Genomic DNA, 25,084 nt, shown 5'->3' on the forward strand with positions numbered 1-25,084 from the left:
ATGACTGAGCGACTTCACTTTGACTTTTCACTTTCATGCATTGGAGAAGGAAATGGCAACCCACTCCAGTGTTCTTGCCTGGAGAATCCCAGGGACGGGGGAGCCTGGTGGGCTGCCATCTATGGGGTCGCACAGAGTCGGACACGACTGAAGCGACTTAGCAGCAGCAGCAACAGGTGTGTAACAAGCACTTACAGAGTACTATGGTGGTTTCTGATCCAACTAAATTTCCCATAACCCCAGTGATTTAAGAAGTAGAGAGGGAAAGGATGAATTTTGATTGTGCATCTCCTTGGTGCTAGGCAATGAGATTTACATACATACAAGTATTTCCTTTAAAAAGATGAAGAAACTGAGACCCAAAGAAATGAAGTAACTTGGGCAGAATTCCCTGGTGGTCCAGTGGTTAGGACTCTGCACTTTTGATGCCAAGGGCTTGAGTTCAGTCCCTGATTGGGGAACTAAGATCCCACAAGCCATGTGGTACAGCCAAAAAGAAAAAAAAGAGGGGGGGAGGGGACGGAATTAAGTAGCTTACTTTATGTCATACATCTTCAAAATGGCAGAAAGTAAATCTGAGTCAAGTCTTCTGATTTTGTCCTATGCCTACCCCGTAGAACATATCTCTGTTTTAGTGTGTTTCATTGATTTTCATTTAATTTTAAAATAACTTGGAATACATTAATGCTAAATTATATTTGTTTTCCATAGATTAATATCATCTGTGATTTTAAAGTTGGGGAAGAATATATAAGGTTACAAACATTTATACAGAATAAAATGTAAAGAAGTAGAGAGTGTAGCTTAAAATAATTGCTAAAGTTTTACTTTAGAATAGCCAGAAGGCATGGGAGACTGGTTTTCAATTCCAGTTTTGCCATTGATTAGCTATCTAATCTTAAGAAATTCTTAATTTTCATATCTATAAAATGGGCCCAACATTTGGTTACCTAAACTATATGGCAGTGTTTACATACTCCAAAGGGGTTAGAACCAATTCACTAGAGGAAAAAAAGGAGTTACAGATTTATGACTTGCCAGAAGTCATACAACAAGTTACAATTAGAAACCAGAAAACCTGAAACTATCAACAAATTTCAGGCCTGTCTTTCTCTAAGAGGCACTACACTTTGTTTCCTCCATGAAACTTTTCTCTACTCTATACCATTTAGAACCCCAGATAATAAACTCTGCTTTATCTTTAATTGCTTCTTTCATCTTCTTGCAGAATGACACCAGCCAGACCACATCTGAGAAATCCTCTGTCCTGCAGAAATGGGTGGGAGCCTGACCCAGCCCTCCATGTCCTGTTTACCGGCTCATCCCAGACTCCATGGACACCCATTTCAGTGCACGGTACATCCCTGGAATTCTCCTCTTTTCCTGGCTGCTGCTTCAACATGGATGTCTTTTCTGAGATCTCACTCTCTTTCCTTTCTGCACCCAAATATAACTCTGACTTCAAGTTGGAGCTTTCCTTCCCCCTTTTTTTTCTATCACCTCTGCCATCTGATGATTCCTACTTGGATGTTGCTGGCACTTCAAACCCAATTGTCTAATCAGTATATTCACCTGGACCATGACCACATCTGTTAATAGTTCTACCCTCCTTCCAGTCATCAACGTTTGAAACACCACCTTCATCCATGGCTTAACTTCCATACCACTGTCCTCCACCCACATTCCAGTCCATCACCAAGTCCTGTACACTCAGCTTTTCTTATAACCTTTCTACTTCTTTTCCTTTGTTATTTTGCCTCTAATTTTAGTTTGGAACAGAAATGATGTTTCCTTTCTCTGAGGCACTAATTCATTGTCTCGTGTGACATTGCTATTCTGCTATGCTGGGTGTTTATATGCTTACTTTTTTTGTCAGTGAAAAAAGTCAAAGTTGCTCAGTTGTGTCCGACTCTTTGCGACCCCATGGACTATACAGTCCATGGAATTCTCTAGGCCAGAATACTGGAGTGGGTAGCCTTTCCCTTCTCCAGGGGATCTTCCCAACCCAGGGATCAAACCCAGCTCTCCAGCACTGCAGGTGGATTCTTTACCAGCTGAGCCACAAGAGAAACCCAAGAATACTGGAGTGGGTAGCCTATCCCTTCTCCAGTGGATCTTCCCAACCCAGGAATCAAACCTGGGTCTTCTGCATTGTATGCGGATTCTTTACCAACGGAGCTATCAAGGACTAGACTGTAAATTCCTTGAGACCCAGAATTATATATTTCACTAAAAAATTTTGAACATCTGATAAGGAAATGATGATGAAGAAGTTGAGGCCCCTCCTGAGAGAGCTCACACACTTGAACAGATGTTGAATGGAGACAGAATACTTACTGCAGAATACATAATGAGTTTTCTGCGGTTTGATGGCTGAGTTGCACTCTTCATGTGATTGAGGATTTCATTGATCAGGACACCTTTATGAAGATAGATCAACAATGGAGCTGAACCAAATGTGGGCTTATATTTCAGTTCATAAGCTTTTTGCTCATTTGTATAGAGAGTCTCTCTGCCAGGATTCTCAAGACTTAAGACGGGAGGGCAAGAACTCATTTTGCTGGAGCATCTGCTATGTGCTGCTGCTGCTGCTGCTGCTAAGTCGCTTCAGTTGTGTCCAACTCTGCGACCCCAGAGATGGCAGCCCACCAGGCTCCCCCGTCCCTGGGATTCTCCAGGCAAGAACACTAGAGTGCGCTGCCATTTCCTTCTCCAATGCATGAAAGTGAAAAGTTAAAGTGAAGTCGCTCAGTTGTGTCCAACTCCTAGCGACCCCATGGACTGCAGCCTTCCAGGCTCCTCTGTCCATGGGATTTGCCAGACAAGAGTCCTGGAGTGGGTTGCCATTGCCTACTCCGCTGCTATGTGCTAGTAGCATGATTTACATACATTACTTACTGAATCCTGACTTCTATTCCCCATTCAGAGGTTAGGAAGTTGAGGCTCAGAGCCATTAAGTGACTCACTCACTGGGGAAGGAGAGCTGGATTGGCACATTCAGATTTGATTCTACCAGATTTTGTTAAAACTCAAGTTAGGAGGTTGATGAACTTGGAAGGAATTTCAGATGGCTTTTTCCAGATAGTTGTTAGCCAGTGCTCTGCTCAGGGCAGGTCTGAAATGACAGTGCAGCATACACCTCTCTGTCTTCATCCCTCTAGTAGCCACACCTGGGTGAAGCCAGGGGAGAAAGCAGCTCTGTGGATCTCTGCACAGGGCACGGACTGTGTTCTGTGGACCATTGCTCCAGGTTACACTAGGTTTCACTATTGGGAGGCAGCCAGAACCTTCAGATTTCATCTAGGTCTCCAACTGTTGTCAGTAGAGGAAGTTTGCCCTTTGCCCCTGTTGCTCCTAAGGTGGTAAAAGGCAAACAGACACACAGCAGAGTCTCCATCTTCTCAGCAGACACTGATGCTGAAGGCACCTGTGATGCAGGTGTTGTTCTGAGGAGCTGCCTCAGGGGCTTCCACACCATCTCCTGAGGACTCCTTGTGTCTTGTTGGTCGTCTCTCTACACTGCCTGTGGTCTCCTCCCTTGAGGATGACCAGTTTTCTTTTGTAATGAGCAGGGCATTGATGTTAACAGATTGATTATAATCCTAGACTGTATGGTCCACTTTGTGAAACACACACTGAACAGCTACCACAAGTCAATTAGACTGGACTTCCCTGGTGGCTCAGATGGTAAAGCATCTGCCTACAGTGCGGGAGACCTGGGTTTGATCCCTGGGTCAGGAAGATCCTCTGGAGAAGGAAATGGCAACCCGCTCCAGTACTTTTGCCTGGAAAATCCCATGGACGGAGGAGCGTAGTAGGCTACAGTCCATGGGGTCGCAAAGAGTCGGACACGACTGAGCGACTTCACTTCACTTCACTTCCTGTCCTCAAAAATCTCGTAAAACAGTGAGAAGAGACTGTGGCATTGGTCTGTGTACCACCATAAGGACAAAGAGGAATGAACTAAGGAGGGAGATGATTGGCATCTGTGGCTGCTGGGACATCTTTAACTAGGAATGGAGGGAGCTAGAGGCTACATGTCCCATAGGTCTGTATTCCTCTGCCTCAGGGCAGGTTGGCCTCTGGGAGCCCTTTAGAACTGTGTCTTGAACTGCAGGCCACAATAGAAGTAAACTCTGGCTGAGTTTCTGGGAGTGATGATAGGCAGTCACCTTCAATCAGCAATTTGTTCCTTGTCAGTGCTTTTCTGGTGGCTCAGATGGTAAAGAATCCTCCTGCAATGTTGGAGACCTGGGTTCAATCTTTGGGTTGGGAAGATACCCTGGAGGAGGGCATGGCAACCCACTGCAGTATTCTTGCCTGGAAAATCCCCATGGACAGAGGAGTCTGGTGGGCTACAGTCCACAGGATTGCAAAGAGTCAGACACGACTGAGTGACTAAGCATAGCACAGCACAGCATATCTGAAAGGAGATATTCTACACTGACCAACATGCATTTTCTATAACACTTAGCTAATTAACATCAATTAATTAGTTAATGGCTAGACATGGATTTAGTTCAATTAGCAACTTGTTCTTTGTCAGTAGGTGTCTTTGCAGCAGCCTTCAGTGTTGATGATGGAATAGATCAGCTCTTGGTTCTGTAGTGGTTTCCCAGCTTGTCCCAGGAGAAAATAGGGGTAATTGTCATAAGCATCTACAGGCTCTGGCAGGCCAATAGTCAAGTTATATATGAAGGGAAATTGAAGTTCAGAGAGGTTCAGCAACTTGCCCAAGATCATACAACTTGTACACAGAGGGGCTAAGTTTCTCTGAACTCAGCAGGTCTAGCTTCAAAACCTTTCCTCTTAATTATTAGGCCATACTGTAGCATAAGCTAGCACCCAAGCTCCCTGGTGCATAATTTATTAAACCTGCACACACTGGACAAAATATCATTATTTGAGGATACAAACTTCACTTCTCTCTCTTGGGCTACAGCAGGAGTTGGCAAATTTGTTCTGTGAAAGTTATATGATTTATGCTATTCTCTCAAATCATCCTAGCCTCACCTTCATTGAAACATGTGTATTACCATATGTGAAATAGATCACCAGTCCAGGTTCGATGCATAAGACAGGGATGCATCGGTGCACTGGGATGACCCTGAGGGATGGGATGAGGAGGGAGGTGGGAGGGGGGATCAGGATGGTGGACACATGTACACCCATGGCTGATTCATGTCAATGTATGACAAAAACCACTACAATATTGTAAAGTAATTAGCCTCCAATTAAACTAAATTAATTAAAAAAAAGAAAGAGCAAAAATGTTATGTGATTTAGGCTCTGTGGGCCATGTGTTCCATCACAACCATTCATTCTCAAGTGGAAGCACAAAAGCAGTTAAATATACTGCATAAATGCATGAGTGTGACTGAGCTTCAGTAGCATTTTACTAATAAAAAATAGGTGGCAGCAGACCAGATTTGGCCTGCAGGCTGTAGCTTGCCAACCTCTGGTCTTCAGCAAGAAGCAGTTTCCATTAAAACAAACAGGTACATGCACATGCTCAGTCACTCAGTCGTGTTTGACTCTGCATCCCTGTGGACTGTAGCCTGTCAGGCTGCTCTGTCCATGGGGTTTCCCAGGCAAAAATACTGGACTTGGTTGCCATTTCCTCCTCCAGGGGATCCTCTCAACCCCGGGATTGACTGAGTCCATATCTCCAACCTCTCCTGCATTGGCAGGCAGATTCTTTACCACTGAGCCACATGGGAAACTCTAATACAAACAGGACCAGGCATATATTCCTATATTAGTCTTAGGAATTAGTCTAGAGATTTCTTTGTGTGTGTGTGTGCTGGGGGTGGGGTGGGGTGTTGTAGTGGTGAAGGCAGTGAGAAGGATATTACTGAACAGTGTCACCCTTGAAACCAACTGATGGAACAGAAGTTCTGGCAAAGGTAAGAAGATGCTGGTCAAAGTCCTGATGTTCCCTTGGGACTCTGCCACCAAACTGTTCATGCTTTCTCTGCAGCATTCAGGTGCTTTATAACTCAACAAGTGTATAGTTGACAAATCTCTCTTGCTTTGCCAGATATGAACAATAGGCTGAAATTGTGACTTGGCAGGAATTATGAAGGTAACAACTTCCTGGCTCATTAATAGTACTGAGCTTCCCCTAGAACATAGGACAGGTGTGTGCATATGAGTGCTAGCTTTTGGAGTCTAAGACCCAGAGAATACCTTAGGGAAGGACTCTGATGGAATCTAGTTTAATGCACTCACCAGATGGGGAAACTGAGACCCAGAGAGAGAAGGTGACTTCCCCAAAATGCAATTTCTAGTAGTCAAAGGGAAAAAGTAAAGGAAATATAAGCAAGCTGTTGGGAAAAAAAAATCTCACATCTTATATTCAGATACAGACCCCTGCATCTATTAATAGATTCTTGTAGATTCCTTCCTGGCTTTCCCTGGCCTTTTCTTCACTGTCTCCTACATCTAGAGAAGTGCTTCTGAAACTTTAATGGGATTTCATTAAAATGTAGATTTAGATTCAGCTGCTCTGGGGTGGGAGATGGAATTCTGCATTTCTTGTCAGAGGCTTGGTGATGCTGACTTTGCTGGCCCATGGATTTCATCTTGAGTAGTGAGGGGATGATTGCCTGAGCCCATCATGACTAGGTTGGGGGAAACAGAGTCCTGTCTTCACCATCTGAAGCATTTGGCCACCATACTGTTGGCCCCTGCTGGGTCAGGAATGAGACCTGGTACTTGTGTGGTCAAGGAAGCGCAGCTTCCACCTTCTGTGTCCTTGGTTGTTTGGTATGTAGGACTGAGTTGCATCCTGGGCTCTGTTCCTACACACAGTCCATGTTCTGCCTGCTAATTATTCCTAAGACACCAAGTTCCAACTATGACTCATCTCTGGGTGCTCTCCCAACCCCAAGGAAGGGCTGAGTCCTGCTGTCATGCCCTAAGCTTGGAGTGAGGACTTGTACATTCCATCAAGTCTCCCTCTGTGTCTTGCAACCAGGTTTCTGTAACAGCAGGCCTGCAGACTGACCATTTGTTTATGATGCTCCCCTAAATTCTTGCCCCAAGCACTATGTTCACCTCATATGAAATTACTCCCAACTATCTTGACTTCAGACCTCATTAGCTGTTCTTATTACAGGTTCCTTCACTCTTTATATGAGCTTTTCTAGCTCTTCCCCTGGTTAGTGACTTAAACTCTTTCTCTTGCTCTGCAGCCCTGAGTGAACATCCTTCCAGTCTGGTCCAACCCCTAGGATACTTTGTCTCTGTTTTCTCCTGGAGGTCTGTTGAACTTGTCCAACCTCAAGGTGAATAGGCTCCAACAATGGTGTGGAGTATGTGACTAAGAACATCTCCTGTGGCTTAAAATTTCTTCATTGTTATGACAGCCTGGCACAGTGGACTTCTTCTTGCTCTCCATCTTTAGTTTTAATGTCTATATGAACGACATTTGAACCTGTCATATCCTCTTGGGTCTTGGCCTGCCACTCGGCTGCCCTCAGAGCCTCAGCACCTATCCCTGTCCTGCCTGGTCCTGGCTTCTTTCTTCTACCCACCTGTCCTGATTACAAGGGTTAGGCTATTGTATTAGGATCAGATGTCCTGTTCTACAACAGGTCAAATCCAGCTGAGAAGAGGCATCACTGAAAAGTCAACACCTTTTAACACCAATGAAAAAATTTGAGCAGTGTCATAAACTTGTCAATTGCAATACATATTAATCAACAGGGCATAATCAGCCTGCAAATTACATTGTATTAACTTTAACAGTGGTTACAACCAAGGGTTTCAAGAAAATAGGCCACTTTTGCCTTTCCTCCCACTTGAAAAATTCATCCAGTAAGCCACCAGGTATAATTGACTTTCATGGAACTCAGATACAAAATCCATGATTTTTTGATCTGGAAAGAATGAAAAATATCATTTAGCATTATCCCAAAGTTTCTGTTTTCCAGCTGGGAAAATTAAGGCCCAGGGTGAATAATTTTGATAATCATATAACACATAATGTTTAACTGTATTAGGTACTATTTGTGCTAAGCCTTTGGAATACATACATTCATTTTCACCCTTAATACTTAAGAAGTGAGTAGTATTATTATCCCCAATTTGCAGAATAGAAGCTGGTGGAATGATTATGTGTCTAATTCAAGGTCACATAGCTGACTAACAATTGGACCTGTTAATCAGACCAGATCACTCAGCAACAATTCTAATGCACTTCTCTCATTTTTAAAAATACTTACCCCCCTGCAATCTAGATTTTTCTTTCTGCTTATGAATTCCATAGAGGGACAGAAGGGACAATTCTGATATTTCTTTCAACTTAGTCATGGTGTCCTCTGTTGCCCAGGAAGGTAAAGTGAAATTATGAACACCCTGTATCAAAGAAAAAGGAAGAAAATGTGTATTTTATTTCTGACTATCCTCTTTGTTGACTTTTTATCCTCCTTCTCCCATGAGAAGTACTGTGTCCAGCCTTTCTTGGGAGAGAGGGAGAGTTCATGAAAGAGGAAAGTGAAATAGCCTACAGAACAATTAAGTGAGAGAGATGTAAAATACCTTAGCCATATTGCAGAATAGCTCAGACTGAACTGTAGTAAGAAAAAAAAAAAAAAAATCCCAAGACTTGAACCAGAAAATGGGCTCTTGTTTTTACTGAAGACTTTTATAAGACTAAAAAGTCTTCCTTGAAACAGATGCTGATGATACACTGAAAATATTGGGAACGTTGAATGTGCTTTTGGGTCAATGACCTCTAACATGGAAGAGGGCAACAGGTACCATTTATTATCGAGTTGGAATTCTGAAAGTAACTTGCTCCTTAGACACTCACAATGCCCTCAAAGTCAGAAGTGGCTAGGAGTCAGGCGGCTGGTCAGAATTTTGCCCCAAGATTCAGTGAACTGGTTGGGAAAACAGAATTATGGTGGAGCATGATGACTGAGAAAAACACCATGAAACCCTGAAAAAAAATAGTAATTTATCTAGCTACAAAGATTATTTCACATGCATTGTACAGCAAGCGAGAGATTCTTTCCTGATAGATCAATTTTAATAGCCTGGTTCAAATTTTGCTTGTTTATTTCTATATCCAGAAATCAGGTAACTTTTTTCTTTTTATAAAACATTATAAAATCTTTATATAAAATATTATAAAATCTTTAAATAAAGTATAACAATTGCTTTTTTCATTAAAGTCCATGACAGGAACCCAGCATTTCTAAGCGACTGAAAAATAACTGGCGTGGCACAGAAAAGCAATTTTGCTTACAATTTTCTAAAGGGTGAATACGTAACTAACAGAGAGAAGCCAAAATTCTGAAGTTAATATAAATAAGTCTTGACTTATATTTCAATGTCAAACGCTATGTAATATATCTTATACAAGCAAAGGAAAATGTATTCATCTGTTTCAAAATAGGCATTAGTCATCAAATCAGATTTCATGTTAATCTTTGATATTTTTATGTTTACCTCACAAAATAAAGGGTCGTAGACTTTACTCCAAATTCCAAGAAGATCCTGGTCATGGTATCCTGTAAGTTTTGGCAAGACTTCTATAAAATCCTGAGACACACACAGAGGTAAAAAATTTTTATATTAGGGTTTCTCAACTTGAGCATTATTGATATTTGGGCTACACAGTTCTTTTTGTGGGGCTGCCCTGTGCACTGTAGGATGTTCAGCATCCTACCCTCTAGAGGCCATATCACCCCTAGTCTCTCAGTGGTGACAACCCAAAATGTCTCCAGACACTGACAAAGGGTCCCTGTGAGGCAAACTTGCCCTCAGTGGGAGCTACTGTTCTTCACATACAAGTACACCAGTAATACTGGCTATACTAATGCCAACCCAAAGATTTTTACAAACACTAATTATTTCTCATTTTTACATTAAACATTGTGGGTATGTGCTGGCAGTAGCCACATGCTCCTGGTGTGTCCTGGGATCAGACTGAGGTGTACTGCCTCAAATTCATTTTGGAAATAGGTGAAGTATAACTCATATGTAAATGAGTGGAAGGTGAGAAAGGAAACCATGGTCAAAGAACCCCAGGAAAACACAACAGAAACGGGACCTAGTTCTGGCTATAAGTGTGAGATTTGGATGGGATGCAAACATTTCTCCAGGTTCTGTATTGTTCTTAGATTGTCATGGCAATGAGACCCATTGGTCAGCTATCTATTCAATGGATTGACAGAAATTTCTGGGAAGCCTTTGGAAGATACTGTTTGTCTAGTGCATATATTTTCTAGGAAAATAAAATTTGTCAATATTAACCGGAATGAATTTCCATAAAATAAACAGAAATAATTATTAAAGAGCCCCCAACTTCCCCCAACAAAACAAAGTGAAACAAATCTTCAGGGCCAGATTATTTTATGGGGAAATTCTATCAAGCTTTTCAAGCGTAAGTTATTCTAGTCTTATTTTAACTAGTCTGAAGCATATGAAGAAAAAAAACTTCCAAAAAATTTTTGTAAGCATTGATACTGACAAAGCCTGGTTAGAAAAGAAAACTATAGTCTGAAGTTACTTTGAATATCAATGCAAAAGGTCTAAGTAAACTCTTAACAAATAATTCAGTATCATACTAAAAAGAAAGAGTCTTGAATCTAGACATATAAAGATGGTTCAGTAGTAGTAATCTATGAATATAATTAATCTTAGTAATTGACCCGAGAAAAGTAACTTAATTGTACTAAAAATGTTGAAAAAACCTTTCAAAAAATTAAATATCAGTACTGAAAAACACTCAAGAAAATAGGAAAGATAACTAACTCCTTAACTTGATAAAAATATCTCTATCTGGTCAAAAGGCCAATATGTTTAATAGGGAAATACTGCTAAAATCAGGATTAATACAAGAAAGCCCACTACCAATTCTATTATGTAGTACTGGACTGTAAGTACCAGCCAATACAAATAGGCAAAATAAGTCAGAAATACAAATATTGGAAAAGTAGAGGTAAGCCATTATTATTTGTAAATATTATAAACCTGAGACAAACTTAACAGAAAAATCTGTATGAAGAAAACCTTTAAAAGGATCTTGAAGATAAGAACAGATAGGAAAATATTCTGTGTTCTTGGAAAGGAAGACTACAAATTTGCAACAAAGTTTCAAATTCTCCCTAATTTATGCATTTAATATGATCTCAATAAAAACTTCCCTGGGCTTTCCTTGGGCTTCCATGGTAGCTCAGCTCCTGCAATGCAGGAGACCCGGATTCAATTCCTGGGTTGAGAAGATTCCCATGGTGAAGGGAATTGGCTACCCACTCCAGTATTCTGGCCTGGAAAATTCCATGGACTGTTTAGGCCATGGGGGTCACAAAGAGTTGCACATGACTGAGTGACTTTCACTTTCACTAAAAACACTGAAAAGGTAAGTGAAAACATAGAAATGAAAACTCAGAAAAAATAGAAAATGTGGAATGTCCAGCCCTTTAGATATTAAAGCATATATAACTTTTAATAATTATAACAGTGTGATTTTGGTTAAAAAAATGAAAGAATAAGAATAAAAATTCTAGAAATAGACATGTGGGAATTTTAATATAAAATAGTGGGGGAAAAGATGCCCTAGTCAATAAACAGTGACAAAGCCATTAGGTAATCTTATGGGAAAAAACTTCAGCAGGATAGATACCTCACACCCAATACCAGAACAAACTGTAAATGGATTCAATATGTAAATATAGAAATGAAGCTATAATAGAATTAGAAGCATTGCAGACTTCCTTGCAACCTAGGAGTGGTGAAGGCCTTTCTCAATGTGACTATAAATATACAAATACAGCCGTGTGACAAAACTGTAAACAAGCAGTGTTGTTTTAGTCGCTAGGTCACGTCTGACTCTTTTGTTACTCCATGGTCTGTAGCTCGCCAGGCTCCTCTGTCCTTGGGATTTCCCAGGCAAGAATACTGGAATGGGTTGCTATTTCCTCCTCCAGGGGATCTTCCCAGCCCAGTGACTGAACCCGCTTCTTCTGCATTGGCAAGCGAATTTTTTAACGCTGAACCACGAGGGAAGCCCAAAATGGGCAAACAAAAAGAGGGCCAGAAAAAAATGTTAAAATAGAGAGAGAAAGCTCCTATAACTGTATGAAAAGAAGAAAACCAATACCCAAAAGAAAAATGGTCAGCTGATGTGAGCAGAGTAAAAAATACAGAGGGCATTTAACTAGGTGAAGATATCCAAAGCTCACTCATCATAAGAGAAGAATACTGCAGCACAACATTCTATAATAGTGATGATACTGGGCTTTCTTGTCTCAGTCCTGATTTTGGAAGGGATGCTTCTAGTGATATCATCTTTTGTCTATGCACTGTTGGGAATACTGTGGAGAAACAGGTACTATTTTACTTTTCTAAATTGGTAACTTTTGGAAGGATATTTTGATAATATTCAAACTGGCCCAGAATTTCTATTTCTGTATGCCAGTAAATGACACTTTTTTTTTTTTAACCTTATAAGGATGTAGCCTCTTCTGGAATTCTTCTGATATCAAAGTCTCACTCTGAAGTTCTTGAAAACGAGGGCAGTTCCTGAAAGGTAGGTATAGCAACTGAGGAAAAAGAGAAATCATAAGTCTTTTATTAGTTGGAAGAACTAAAGAAGCTGCAGCCATTAGATATAAAGTGACTTGAATAAAATATTCAAATGTGTTTTAAGCTGAATGGAATTCTAAAATTGAGGAAAAAGATAAATGATCTGCAGGTCTTAAATAATAGTTACCCAAAACTCAAAAGCTTTTTTGTCCCTTTCATAAACTTGCCTAAATAAGACTGTGTTATTGCTAAATAGTTTCACTTCTGGTTTCTCTGTGAAATGGTAACTGTTATCTTGCTTCCTTCCAAATCTCTTTCATTTCTAGCACTAGAGACACATCTGTGTCCATGCACTCTCTCTCTCTTTCACACACACACACACACACACACACACACGAGTATAGAGAAATGAATTAGAGATGCCAGAAAGAATCTTAAGAGATTGATTAATCATTCACTGAAGTAAGTTCTTGCAAATTTGCAGACTGTTAAAATAAGGGCACATACTAAAAACATAGAAAATATATTTGAAAATCTATTATGAGGACAAAGTGATCATCCCTTTAAAGTGAGTTTAAATCTGACAATCCTTTCTATTTTTAACTATAATCTATAGGCTGGTAACTTCCAAGTTCATTTCATTGCTCTTCACTTTCTATCTGAGCTAGTCCTGTATCAGCCCTTGGTGGATATCATTAGTTGAATGTTTATCTTCATCCTCAAATTTGACATTTACAAACTTGAACTCAACCTCTTCATTTTGTATTCTCTCTTCCTTTGTCAGTAGTAAAATTTATCATTCTCTTCATAGACTGACTAATCACTTTTGCCTGTTTACTTCCAAAACATAGTTATTTCTTGAACAATGCAGAGATTATGGCTGCCAACCCTTACACAGTTGAAAATCCGTGTAGCTTCAGAGTCCGTATCCACTGTTTCGCATCTGAGACAGTCTACCTACTGTGGGTTTTGTAGTGCTGTAGTATACATTTATTGAAAAAAATGTATATGTAAGTGGACCCATGTAGTTCAAACCCACATTGTTCAGGAGTCTATCCAAAATAGACCCCTCTTCTTTTATCTTCATTGTTCCCTCCCAGTCCAGACCACCATAATCCGTGTTTCAACTATTGTAAGGGCTTTCTGTGGGATCATTTTGCATCACAATTCATCCTTCATGCAGCAATTACACTAATACTTTTTTTTTTTTTTAAAGGCTAATATGTTGAAGCCATCAATCAAATCATGCCATTCTGTAGCTTATAACTTTCACCGTCTTTGCATTTTACTTGGAATAAAATCCAAACTCAGCCCTTAGTGATCTTTCTGTCCTGCTTTCCTACCACTGCCCCCTCACTCACGTGTTTCCAGCAACACTGGGAGCCTCCTTGCTCTACCCTGAACACACAGGCTGGCAGTCTCTGCAGCCTGTTCCCTGTCTGAGACATTCCCCCTCTACAGCTCTTCTAGACATTTTGCTCAGCCACCATCACGTTACCTTATTTTATTTCCTTCAAGGAACTCATTGCCATTTGAAATGACTGTATTTATTTACTTCTTTATCATCTGTTTCCTATAAAACAGAAACTTGAAGACAGCCAGGGTCTTGTCTATCTCGTTCTTTGCTGTCATTTGTTCACTGTTGTCAAAGCCTAGAACAGGGCCTGACATATTAAATGCTACTCAAAAATCATTTTTTGATAAGTTGCTTCCTGTCTGTCATTTCTGATTCTGTGTCACCTGGTCATACCTTGCTTTCCTTTCTCTAGTGTCCTTACCATCTACTTTCAGGCCTTCATTTCCTCACTCATGAATGGTTTCAAGTTATTTTCAGAGGTCCCAGTATCTTTTTCCTCCAAGTCAATGTCAGACAAGTGCCCCAAAGCACTGCTCATCATGTGTGTGCACAGTACTGAGATAAGTACAACAGTTTCTTCTACATCCACTGCTTTACATCTAAATGTCCCTGCCTGCATAGGACTGTTCTTTTAAAGGCCTAGGTTTTAATGAATTACTTAACTTTTCTAGACTTTAGTTTTCTCACCCCACATATTCAAAGAGTCTGGATGAAAACAGAAGAATCACCTAAACATCTGTCCAGCATTTTGTAGTTTATAAAGTCATTTCCTTTTCTTAACCAACTTGGTTTTCACAAATCCCTGTGAAGAATTTAGGTGGGTACGAGTATTTCCATTTTATAGAAAAGGAGACTGAAGAACAGGGAAGTAAGCTCAAGTATCTGAAGTGGTGGGTGGCTCTCAGACTCGGGTTTTCCCAACTTTAAATTCAACCCTCCTTCTATATCATGCTGCCTTTATCTCAAGATTCCTTCTGGTTATTAAATTTGGATTCTCTAACATGTGCCCAACACAATTATTCTGTCTTGCTTTCATTCTTTCTAGACAAGAACTCTGGACACAGAAGGGCAAGTACTTTACATTGACTCAAAGCTCAGCTTTGGGGCTGCCTTCTTGTCCTTTCCTACCCTCCTCCAAGGTCTGGTTCAAGTTCTCACTCTGTACATGAAGACTTGAATGACTGCCCTTTATAGTTTTAAGAATGACTTGGTCTCTGAATTCCTCCAGCATGTGCAGTTTGTTCTTGAAATCACTGCCCACATTGTATTGTCTTCTACATACTTCATATGTGTGAATCTTTTTTCATCAAATGGACTGTAAATTAAGGAAGAAAACTGGTCTCATATTTCCCTTCTGTTTCTGTATAGCACTTAGTAGAGTTCTGGGAATAACTTTAGTTGACTGATTTCGTTAAATTTCTTAGTTCATGTTAGAATTGTTTCATCTTGGTGAGTAGGTTTCAGAGGGCCACAGGTAAGGGGGCCATTTTGCTCGTTTCTCTCTCCCTCTCCTCTCTCCTTCACTCTCAATGCTTTTTCCTTCCTCTTCTAATAGCACCTGCATCCCTTTACTATGTAAGTTAACCATTATCTTTCAGGACTAAGGATTAAATAGCTACCCTGGTTTATACTGGCTAAAGCTGGTGCTTCTGTCCAGTCTTTGTGTAGAAAAGGCTGTGGGAAAAGTGAATATTTTTCTTTTTCAAAGAAAATATTCACAAGCACCACCTTGTGAATTCACAAGCACCCTCAAACACTGATAATCATGATTCACTTCTGATTCTGTGAAGGAAAGGGCATAAATAAATCATCTTGTCTTTTCAGGAGACACTAGAAAATTTGAGTAGATTTACCTAGAGAGGTTGACAGGGTTAAGCTATTTCTACAAAGCACTTGGGAAAAATTCTTAAGTCACCAGGCTCAGCAATTAGGTCAAATTTCTTGGAGTACTGACAATGCAAATGGGATAGTAACCTAACCCAGAGGTCACCAGGCAACATTCTAGGCCCAGTAGTCATGCTAAGCTTCAGTCATAAAGAGAGGAGATAGCCATGTTATAATGTGACTCCAGGGGAATTAGGAAGGTTTCCTTGTCTCAGACTATTCTTTCATACAGTCTTAAATTCAAGACCTGGAAGATTAGTTAGATTTATTATTACTATTTTAAGAATAGGAATTCCTCTGAAAAGATAAAAGAGTTCTTGGTCAGTCCCATCAGTGTAAATAAATTTGGGAGTTTCTCTTGAGCAACTTCATTTAGGCAACTTGGTTTATGGTACTGGTTCTCAGCTTGGCTGTCCACTAGAATCATCCAGGGAAATTTTTACAAACATATTGGTGCCTGGGTCCCACCCTCAGAGATGCTGATGTACTAGGGGGTGTGCCCTCTGCGTCAATATTTTTAAAATTTTCCAGGTGATTCTAATATGCAAATAATTTTGAGAATGACTAGTTTGCACAAAAGGAAACTACTCTGGAATGAGATCTGTCTGGTTCTAGTCCCAGTAGTGATGTTTTTCAGCTGTGTGACTTTGGATCTATTTTGTTCATTGGACTTCTCTGAGCACTTTTTTCTCTGGCTATAAAAGGAGCACAATAATATTGTCCATTCATGGCTGTTATGAAAGGTAAATATTATGACACATATACAGTTTTGGCCACCAATTATGCACCTAAATCTTTCTTTTTTACCTTAGCTAGGAAAGGGGATTTTCATCAGGGGAGGGATATTTTCTAGGTAGAGAGGTCTTAGGATATTTTGGAGGGAGGAGAACCCTTTGTTGGGCACCAACTGTGTGTGTTCATGTAAAGATGAAGAGGGACAAATAGCCAGAAGTTAAAAGAATAGCAAAGCAAATAATAAATCTCTAAAGAGAAATTCTGTTCCTACTCCCTCTTACCAGGGCTTTCTAAGTCCTGTGCACCATTATTTAGGAAAGAATTAAGGCTGCACAGCCCACAAAGTATCCAGACTCCCAAATCTGCAAGTCCTGAGTAGCTTGCCTTCCTTCTTCCAGAACAAATGAAATCTGTGTTTTCCCAGAAAACTGACCTGATCTTCAGAAACAGGGACTGTGTGCACTGGGATGGGCTGCCAGGGTAGGCTGGGATTCCAGATGCTGATACCCTCTGGGGGAAATAGGGCTGCAAGGTTTGTCATAGCACTCATCAAAGTCCGGTCAATATCCGTGCTTCGAACATGAACCTAGGGTAGGAAAATCAAAGCAGATCCAATTGAGAGGAACTGTGGTTTTCCCTCCACTATGGAGCTAATAGTATATTTGAGAAATGGCGGGACACCCACACCAAAATATTAGCAGACATGGTAGCATTATAATTGTAATACCTATTATGGAAAAGACAGTATTATGGGCATGCCATGACTTAAAGCAACCCGGTGTGTCAACAGTTGAATTGATGAAAGAGACGAATTAAGTACTGGCTACTTGCCAAGCCAAAATATTTACCATAGGTGTCCATTTTGACCTTATTTATATCCATACTTTTTTTTAAGAACAAAATATTTATATAAAGAGGAGTACATTTGTAAACAAGATACCTGACTTTTATAAGTTCCTTAGGAAATAGGAAACTTTTACAAATACATTATGTTACATTATTTCAAGGGGGAAGGTTCCCACTATTAGCTTCCCAACTTACCTGTTCACGCTTATAAGATTCATTCAAAAAGTTTTCATAACGTTTCCTTATATATTGTCCAAGTTCATAATGCTGTGCCATGCCCAACTATGGGAACAAATAAAAGAAAAAAATATGAAAGTAGGTTCTATGAAGCTGTGAGTCTTATCACTCTTCATTGAATAAGTAGAGTGAACAGTGGTATATTTTAATAGTTTCATAGTAACAACACATTTTAAAATGCAAACAGGAAAAAAGAACTGTAATCTTTAGTCATGATTAAGTTAGCTCCCTGAGAAAACTCAATTCATTGTCATTAGCACTTAACATAGAATCTTGCACAGTTAATAGCTGGTGGTTGACTGAATTTAAGTAAATGGTTCATCTCTTCTGGCAGAGCATTCTGTGGCTCATCTTTGTTGGTACAGACTTTCAAGGGCTGGTTAGCTTGTGGAGGAAATTCAATCATCCTATAAGAGGTTAGACTTGATGAATCTAAAGATCACCTTCAACCTCTGAGTGAAATAATTTATTGTCTATACAGTTCACTTATGTCTGGTTCATGAAAAGTTAAAGCCTGATATTCAAAGTGTGGACTCTGGATCAGCAGTATTGGCATCACTTGGGAGTATGTTAGAAACCAAATTCTTGGGCCCCACTCTTGACCTATTGAACCAGAATCATTGTGGGGAGAGCTCAGAAATCTGTTTTTTAACAAGCTCATTAAGATTCCAATGGCAATTAGTCATTGAGAAGTGTTGCCTTAGCTTGATGATCCTCAAGCATTACCGTGCATCAGAAGCAAAATTATCTAGGGTGCTTCTTGAAATGCAGATTCCTCAGTGTTTCTGCCAGAGATTCCAGCTCATTGGATTCTGAGTGTAGCCCTGGAATCTTATGTTGACAAGTTCCCTAAGTGACTCAGATCTGTATAGTAGAACACTATGCTTTGGGCAATATTGCATTCAAGTCTGTCTTTAATTCAGAGCCTCATTAGAAGAGGAGTCAGAAAAGATGTGGTCACTGTGGCTTTGGATTGGTTCCACTCACTCATTTACTTGCCACTCCTGGCTACCTTTCTAGATGGGAAAAGAAGTAGGAAAAGAATAATGTGTACTTTGAGGTCTGTGAGTTTCCTAAATGATCTGGATAGCTGAAGAAGCAAGTACTTTTGGTATAATTGTTGTTCTAACCTAAAGCTAACTTTTAAGGAAATAGTCATCTTCTATAGAACGTTAAATCACCTGGGGAACTCAGTAAGAACAAAGATTCCCAGGCTTCAACCCTAGAGTTTCTAGTTCAGTTGGGGAGGGGGCAGAAAATTTACATTTCTGACTAATTTCCAGGTAATGGTGATGTTGCTCATCCAGGGACCATACTTTGAAAACCATTGAACTCAAAAAGAACCATTGCTTTGTCACTATGCAGATTGGAAGTACCTAGTCAAGGGCAATGGCAAACCTAGACAGCATATTAAAAAGCAAAGATATTACTTTGCCTACAAAGGTCTGTCTAGTCAAAGCTATGGTTTTTCCAGTAATCATGTATGGATGTGAGAGTTGGAATATAAAGAAAGGCTAAGTGCTGAAGAATTGATACTTTTGAACTGTGGTGTTGGAGAAGACTCTCGAGAATCCCTTGGATTGCAAGGAGATCAAACCAGTCAATCCTAAAGGAAGTCAACCCTGAATATTCACTGGAAGGGCTGATGCTGAAGCTCTAATACTTTGGCCACCTGATGAAAAGAACTGACTCATTGGAAAAGACCCTGATGCTGGGAAAGATTGCAGGCAGGAGGAGAAGGGGACAAGAGAGGATGAGATGGTTGGATGGCATCACTGAATCAATGGACATGAGTTGGAACAAACTCCAAGAGATGATAGTGAAGGACAAGGAAGCCTGGTATGCTGCAGTTCATGGGTTTGTGAAGAGTTGGACATGACGGAGCAACTGAACAACAAGCCAAGGGCAGGAATTTGAGCTCCAGAACCTTGTTACTTCAAGAGTGGCCATGTACCAGCACGATGAGCATCACTTAGGAGTTTGTTAGAAATGGAGAATCTCAGGCCATGTCAGGCCCAATTAATTAGAATCTGCATTTTAACAAGATCCTCCAATAATTCACTTGCACTGGGAAGATTGAGAACACCGGGGGAAACTGGTGGCTCGTCAAGAGAATGCCAGAAGAACTCAGACAGATCCCACTGTCTGTAAGAATCTTTTGATTTTAGTGGGACATTACAGCAAGGGAACCAGAGTCCTGACAGAACTATAGATACCATGAAGCAGCCCTGTGGTTTTATAACCCTTCTCTTTTTCAGGAAGCCAGAAGTTATGTAGGCTATAGTGGGAAGAGCTCTGATGGGAGCCAGAAGATGCTGGCCTCAAATAGCCTCTTTGCATTTTCTCCTCATTGAGATGATGCAGTTAGGACAGTAATTCTCAGCCTTTGCTACATGCTAGATCAAGGAGTTTCTAAAAATCCCACTGTTCAGGCTGCACCCTAGATGGATTAAATAAGAAACTTCCAGGCAGACAATAGTATTTTGTAAAGCTCTCCAAGTAGTTCCAATATTTAGCCAAGGTCAAGACCCATTAATTTAGGGTAGATATTCAACTCTAAACATTCTATGATATTTTCAAAATATATTTAAACAATATTTTGGTCAGGACAGAATCAATACACGTGGCCTTGTGGCTCCAAACGGAAGGTTAATTCACTTACACAGGTGAAGTGGGCGGGGCACTGGAGCATGACCACATGCTCACCTTCTTGGGTGCTCTTTAGGAAGTAGGGCTACCTGTGTTTGACTACTTTTAACGAAGGTTCAATCCCAATACATCCATCTAATAAAAATCAATTTTAGCAATACTACTACCAAAGGAATCGAGTTTTCCTAACTCTGCTGATTCAGGATTATTTTCTACTTTCTCAGGTGGAGCCTGAGAAACTCATGGGCCGGCTTCTAAGCAATTCTTGGCTCTCTTCAGCATCTTTTAAGTTTATATATTCTTCTGTTATACGCAGAGTACATCATGCAAAATGCCGGGCTGGATGAAGCACAAGCTGGAACCAAGGTTGCCAGGAGAAATATCAATAACCTCAGATATGCAGATGACACCACCTTTATGGCAGAAAGTAAAGAGGAACTAAAGAGCCTCTTGATGAAACTGAAAGAGGAGAGTGAAAAAGCTGGCTTAAAACTCAACATTAAAAAAACTAAGATCATGGCATTCAGTCCTATCACTTCATGGCAAATAGATGGGGGAACAATGAAAACAGTGACAGACTATATTTTATTGGGCTCCCAAATCACTGCAAATGGTGACTACAGCCATGAAATTGATGTGAAGACCTGACTCATTGGAAAAGACCCTGATGCTGGGAAAGACTGAAGTCAGGAGGGGAAGGGGATGACAGAGGATGAGATGGTTGGATGGCATCACCAATTTTATGGACATGAATTTGACCAAACTCTGGGAGTTGGTGATGGACAGGGAAGCCTGATGTGCTGCAGTCCATGGGGTTGCAAAGAGTTGTACATGACTGAGTGATTGAACTGAACTGATTCTTCTGTTGTCCATGCACAACTCATGCTTTAATAAACCCAACAGGAAATCCTATATATATCAAAATTCTATATATTTCTATAATTCTATATAAAATTCTATACAATTTTCCTACAGTTACTAATCACTAGGGGTGACTTGATCATGATCAGAAATTGTTGAGCACAATCAAAACACATTTTACACTTTTTAGATCCCAGGTACCTGTGCAAAACACTTTCCCATATATGAGTAACTAAAGTAGTTATACGATTTCAATATATTGTAACAATCCCACAGTTTCCCTTAAGACTCATCAGAAACCCTTAGATGAAAATCCAACCAACCTGAGTGAGTTGGCCAAATCCCTGTGGCCATGAGGATTCCTTAATGGGATCATTAGGAAAGGTTTCAATAGGACTTCGGTCTCCATGCCTAAAAACCTGAAAATAGATTGAGATAGTAATGTTACCAGCTTAGGTGTTTTACCTCTGTTCATCGTGATAGAGGGCTTCCCTTGCAGCTCAGCTGGTAAAGAATCCGCCTGCATTGTGGGAGACCTGGATTCGATCCCTGGTTTGGGAAGATCCCCTGGAGAAGGGAAAGGTTACCCACTCCAGTATTCTGGCCTAGAGAATTCCATGGACCATATAATCCATGGGGTTGCAAGGAGTTGGACACAACTGAGTGACTTTCTTTTACTTTTTTTTTTTTTTTGTGATGGAGGTTTCATCTAAACCTCTGGTTCTCAACACTGGATGCTTGCTGGAATCAACTGGGAAGTTAAAAGTTTTCTAAGGACTGGATTCCTCCCTTGTGATTTTGGTTTAATTAGTTTCGGATGCAGCCAGGGCATTAGGATTTTAAAAACCTCCTCAAATAAATTTTAGGTTAAGAACTGCTATTCTAAGTTTACTAACACTGTCCTAATAGCTCATCATCTTGTTATTCACATTACCAGAAACACAGGAAAACTGTTAGTGAACTGTTATTGTTTCAAGTAATGTGAATGAGAATGATGAGCCATTAGAAGTCAGGTGACCCATAGGTCTCCACAGGTGGAGAATGATTTGTACATCAGATAGGGCAAGAGGGAAAACAAAGCTTAGCAAGATCACTTTATTACAGACAAGCTCTGATGAAAAATGTTGCTGCTGCTGCTAAGTCGCTTCAGTAGTGTCCAGCTTTGTGTGACCCCATAGACGGCAGCCCACCAGGCTCCCCCATCCCTGGGATTCTCCAAGCAAGAACACTGGAGTGGGTTGCCATTTCCTTCTCCAATGCATGAAAGTAAAAAGTGAAAGTGAAGTCATTCAGTCGTGTCCCACTCTTAGCGACCCTGTGGACTGCAGCCTACCAGGCTCCTCTGTCCATGGGATTCTCCAGGCAAGAGTACTGGAGTGGAGTGCCATTGCCTTCTCCACTAATGAGAAATATCCCCTCCCTAATTACGATTATAGTAGTAATAGTGTTAACATTTTGACATATAATAATAGTCGCTTTTAAATGCTACATACAGTTTGTGACCATCTTTGGCCAATGATTTATTAGTTTTTAGGAAGTTAAGGATAAAGAACTTGCCAGTGAGATTAGAAAAGCTAATTAGCAACACTTTAAGAACATAATTCTGGATTTGTGTGCATGTCATCATGCTTCTTTGCACATTTTACTCTTTTGGGAGGGTAGTCTGGACTTTTGAAACCTTCGTGAGTGAAAGTTGCTCAGTCATGTCTGACTCTTTGTGACCACATGGACTATATAGTCCATGGAATTTTCCAGGCCATAATGCTGGAGTGGGTAGCCTTTCCCTTCTCCATAGGATCTTCCCAACCCAGGGATTGAACCCAGGTCTCCCACATTGCAGGCAGATTCTTTACCAGCTGAGCCGCAAGGGAAGCCCAAAAATACAGGAGTGAGTAACCTATCCCTTCTCCAGCAGATCTTCCTGTCCCAGGAAATGAACCGGGGTTGAAACCTTGGTACTTTGATTTTAATATGCTTTCTGAATAGCATATCAAACCAAACACAAAGATATTTTATAAGCCAAAGATAAGAAAAGAAAAACTCAAGAAATACAAGATGAAGTCTGCACTGGTGTCAGCAAACATTTTTAATACAGAGGCGGGCTGCCTAACACCTTGCATTCTCTGAGACTTCCTGCACTGGTCACGCATACTTCCTAGGTAACATGCTCCACTGAAAAGAAAGCCAAGAGGCTGTTCTTTTGAAATCTTGTACAACAGTTCAGCAGACACAGAGTAAGAAACAGTCTCAGACTTAAGTCATCTTTGAGATGGGATTCCAGGAAAAGGAAAAGGAGGGAGGCTTCTAAGACCTGGGTTGTGTCTCTGGTGTTTGAAGAAAACTTATCTTTTGGCCATCTGAACTGGTAAGAAATTGAAATCTCGGTAGAACAGGCTATGGCAAACAGAGGGACAATGGTGTGGTGGATCTTAAGAAACTATTTTGGTCAGGTAAGGAATTATTGTCATGAATGGTCACTTAGCTGTGTACTCTCTGGTGGGCACATACAGTTACTAGTCACTAGGGGTGACTTGATCGTGATCAGAAATTGTTGAGGCTAATCATTAGTGCTTCTCTTTCCACAATCAAAACACATTTTACACTTTTTAGATCCCAGGTAATTGTGCAAAGTACTTGAGAGCTTCCTTGGTGGTTCAGACTGTAAAGAATCTGCAATGCAGGAGACCTGGGTGGGGAAGATCCCCTGGAGAAGGAAAAGGCATGCCACTCAAGTAGGTATGGAGAAGTCTATGGACAGAGGATCCTGGCAGGCTATAGTCCATGGGGTTGCAAAGAGTAGGACATGACTAAGCGACTAAAACTTTCCCAGATCTGAATAACAAAATTACTATATGGTTTAAGTGGATTATAAACGCCACATTGTTTAGTTTCTAGAGTTTCTCATCCTTAGCACAGTTGGCATTTTGGCTGTGGAGGACTGTCCTGTGCATAGTAGGGATGTTTAGCAATGTCCCTGGCCTTCGCCCACTAGACGCCAATGGCATTCCCCAGTTGTGACATTTCCAAATGTCCCCCAGGAGCCAAAACTACCCCTAGCTGAGAGCCACTGAACCAAAGAGAAGTTGGGTGAGAGACACTATAGCAAAATAACTTACACTTCCTACCAGCCTGTAATCACAATAACTCAACACTTTTAGAATGCTTGCTTTGTCCTAGAAGCTGTGCTTCTCATATATCTAATCCTTTCATCAATTCTACAGAGCAATTACTATCATTATCCTCATTTCACACACCAGAAAACTGACCGTAGTTAAATGACCTGCCCAAGGTCACACGGTGCATAAGTGGTTGAGCAGAAATACAAACAGGTTTTGTGAGTCCAACACCAGCTTCTGAACCCACGTAAGAGGCTCATTTCTCTCTGCTCTAACATGCCTCTTAGCCTTCCACCAGTGGAAAATCTTGGACCTGCTGCTTTTTTATGAACTAAAATTGGAAATTATGTGTGTGTGTGGGGGGGAGTTGTGTTGCATCAGAGGAAACCAAAACCTTGATATAAGAAACATCCTCAAATATTATTTAACAGATAAATCTGAGGATATGCAACTAAATGACAGAATGGCCTGGGGAGAAAAACAAGTGTGGTATCCTTAGATGAGTATCTTAAAGAGCAAAGCTGAAACAAGACCATAAGATGTGGGCAAGCTTTCCTGCTCTGTTTTACAGGTCAGGAATAATTGTACTCCCCTGCATTTCAGTGGCTTTCCAGGTGGTCTGGTGGTAAAGAATATGCCAGCTAATGCAAGAGAAGTGAGAGACGTGGGTTCAGTCCTTGGATGGGGAAGATCTCCTGAAATGGCAACCCATTTCAGTATTCTTGCCTGGAAAATTTCAAGGACAGAGGAGCCTGGCAGGCTCCACGCATTTGCAAAGAGTCGGACATGACTGAGCACACATGGACATTTCAGTAGGTTTTCAGGGCTTCTGAAGTAGTGGCTCACACATGCTATGAAC

The 25,084-nt window shown here is 40.6% G+C and overlaps 1 protein-coding gene across 2 annotated transcripts in view; it reads right to left on the reverse strand.

Moving 5' to 3' along the window:
- The window catches only part of ACPP (acid phosphatase, prostate), a 52,015-nt gene that overhangs the window by 21,915 nt on the left and 5,016 nt on the right, over positions 1-25,084 (reverse strand). For both annotated transcript variants that reach the window (XM_027546022.1, XM_027546032.1), the window contains exons 2-8: positions 21,433-21,528; positions 17,558-17,644; positions 16,950-17,102; positions 12,459-12,557; positions 9,460-9,552; positions 8,229-8,361; positions 2,338-2,420 (exon numbers count right to left, since the gene is read on the reverse strand). In XM_027546022.1, the coding sequence (XP_027401823.1) occupies positions 2,338-2,420; positions 8,229-8,361; positions 9,460-9,552; positions 12,459-12,557; positions 16,950-17,102; positions 17,558-17,644; positions 21,433-21,528 (744 nt within the window). The remainder of the gene's footprint in view (positions 1-2,337; positions 2,421-8,228; positions 8,362-9,459; positions 9,553-12,458; positions 12,558-16,949; positions 17,103-17,557; positions 17,645-21,432; positions 21,529-25,084) is intronic.

This window comes from Bos indicus x Bos taurus, chromosome 1 (genome assembly GCF_003369695.1).
Source record: "Bos indicus x Bos taurus breed Angus x Brahman F1 hybrid chromosome 1, Bos_hybrid_MaternalHap_v2.0, whole genome shotgun sequence".
Taxonomy (NCBI): Eukaryota; Metazoa; Chordata; class Mammalia; order Artiodactyla; family Bovidae; genus Bos; species Bos indicus x Bos taurus.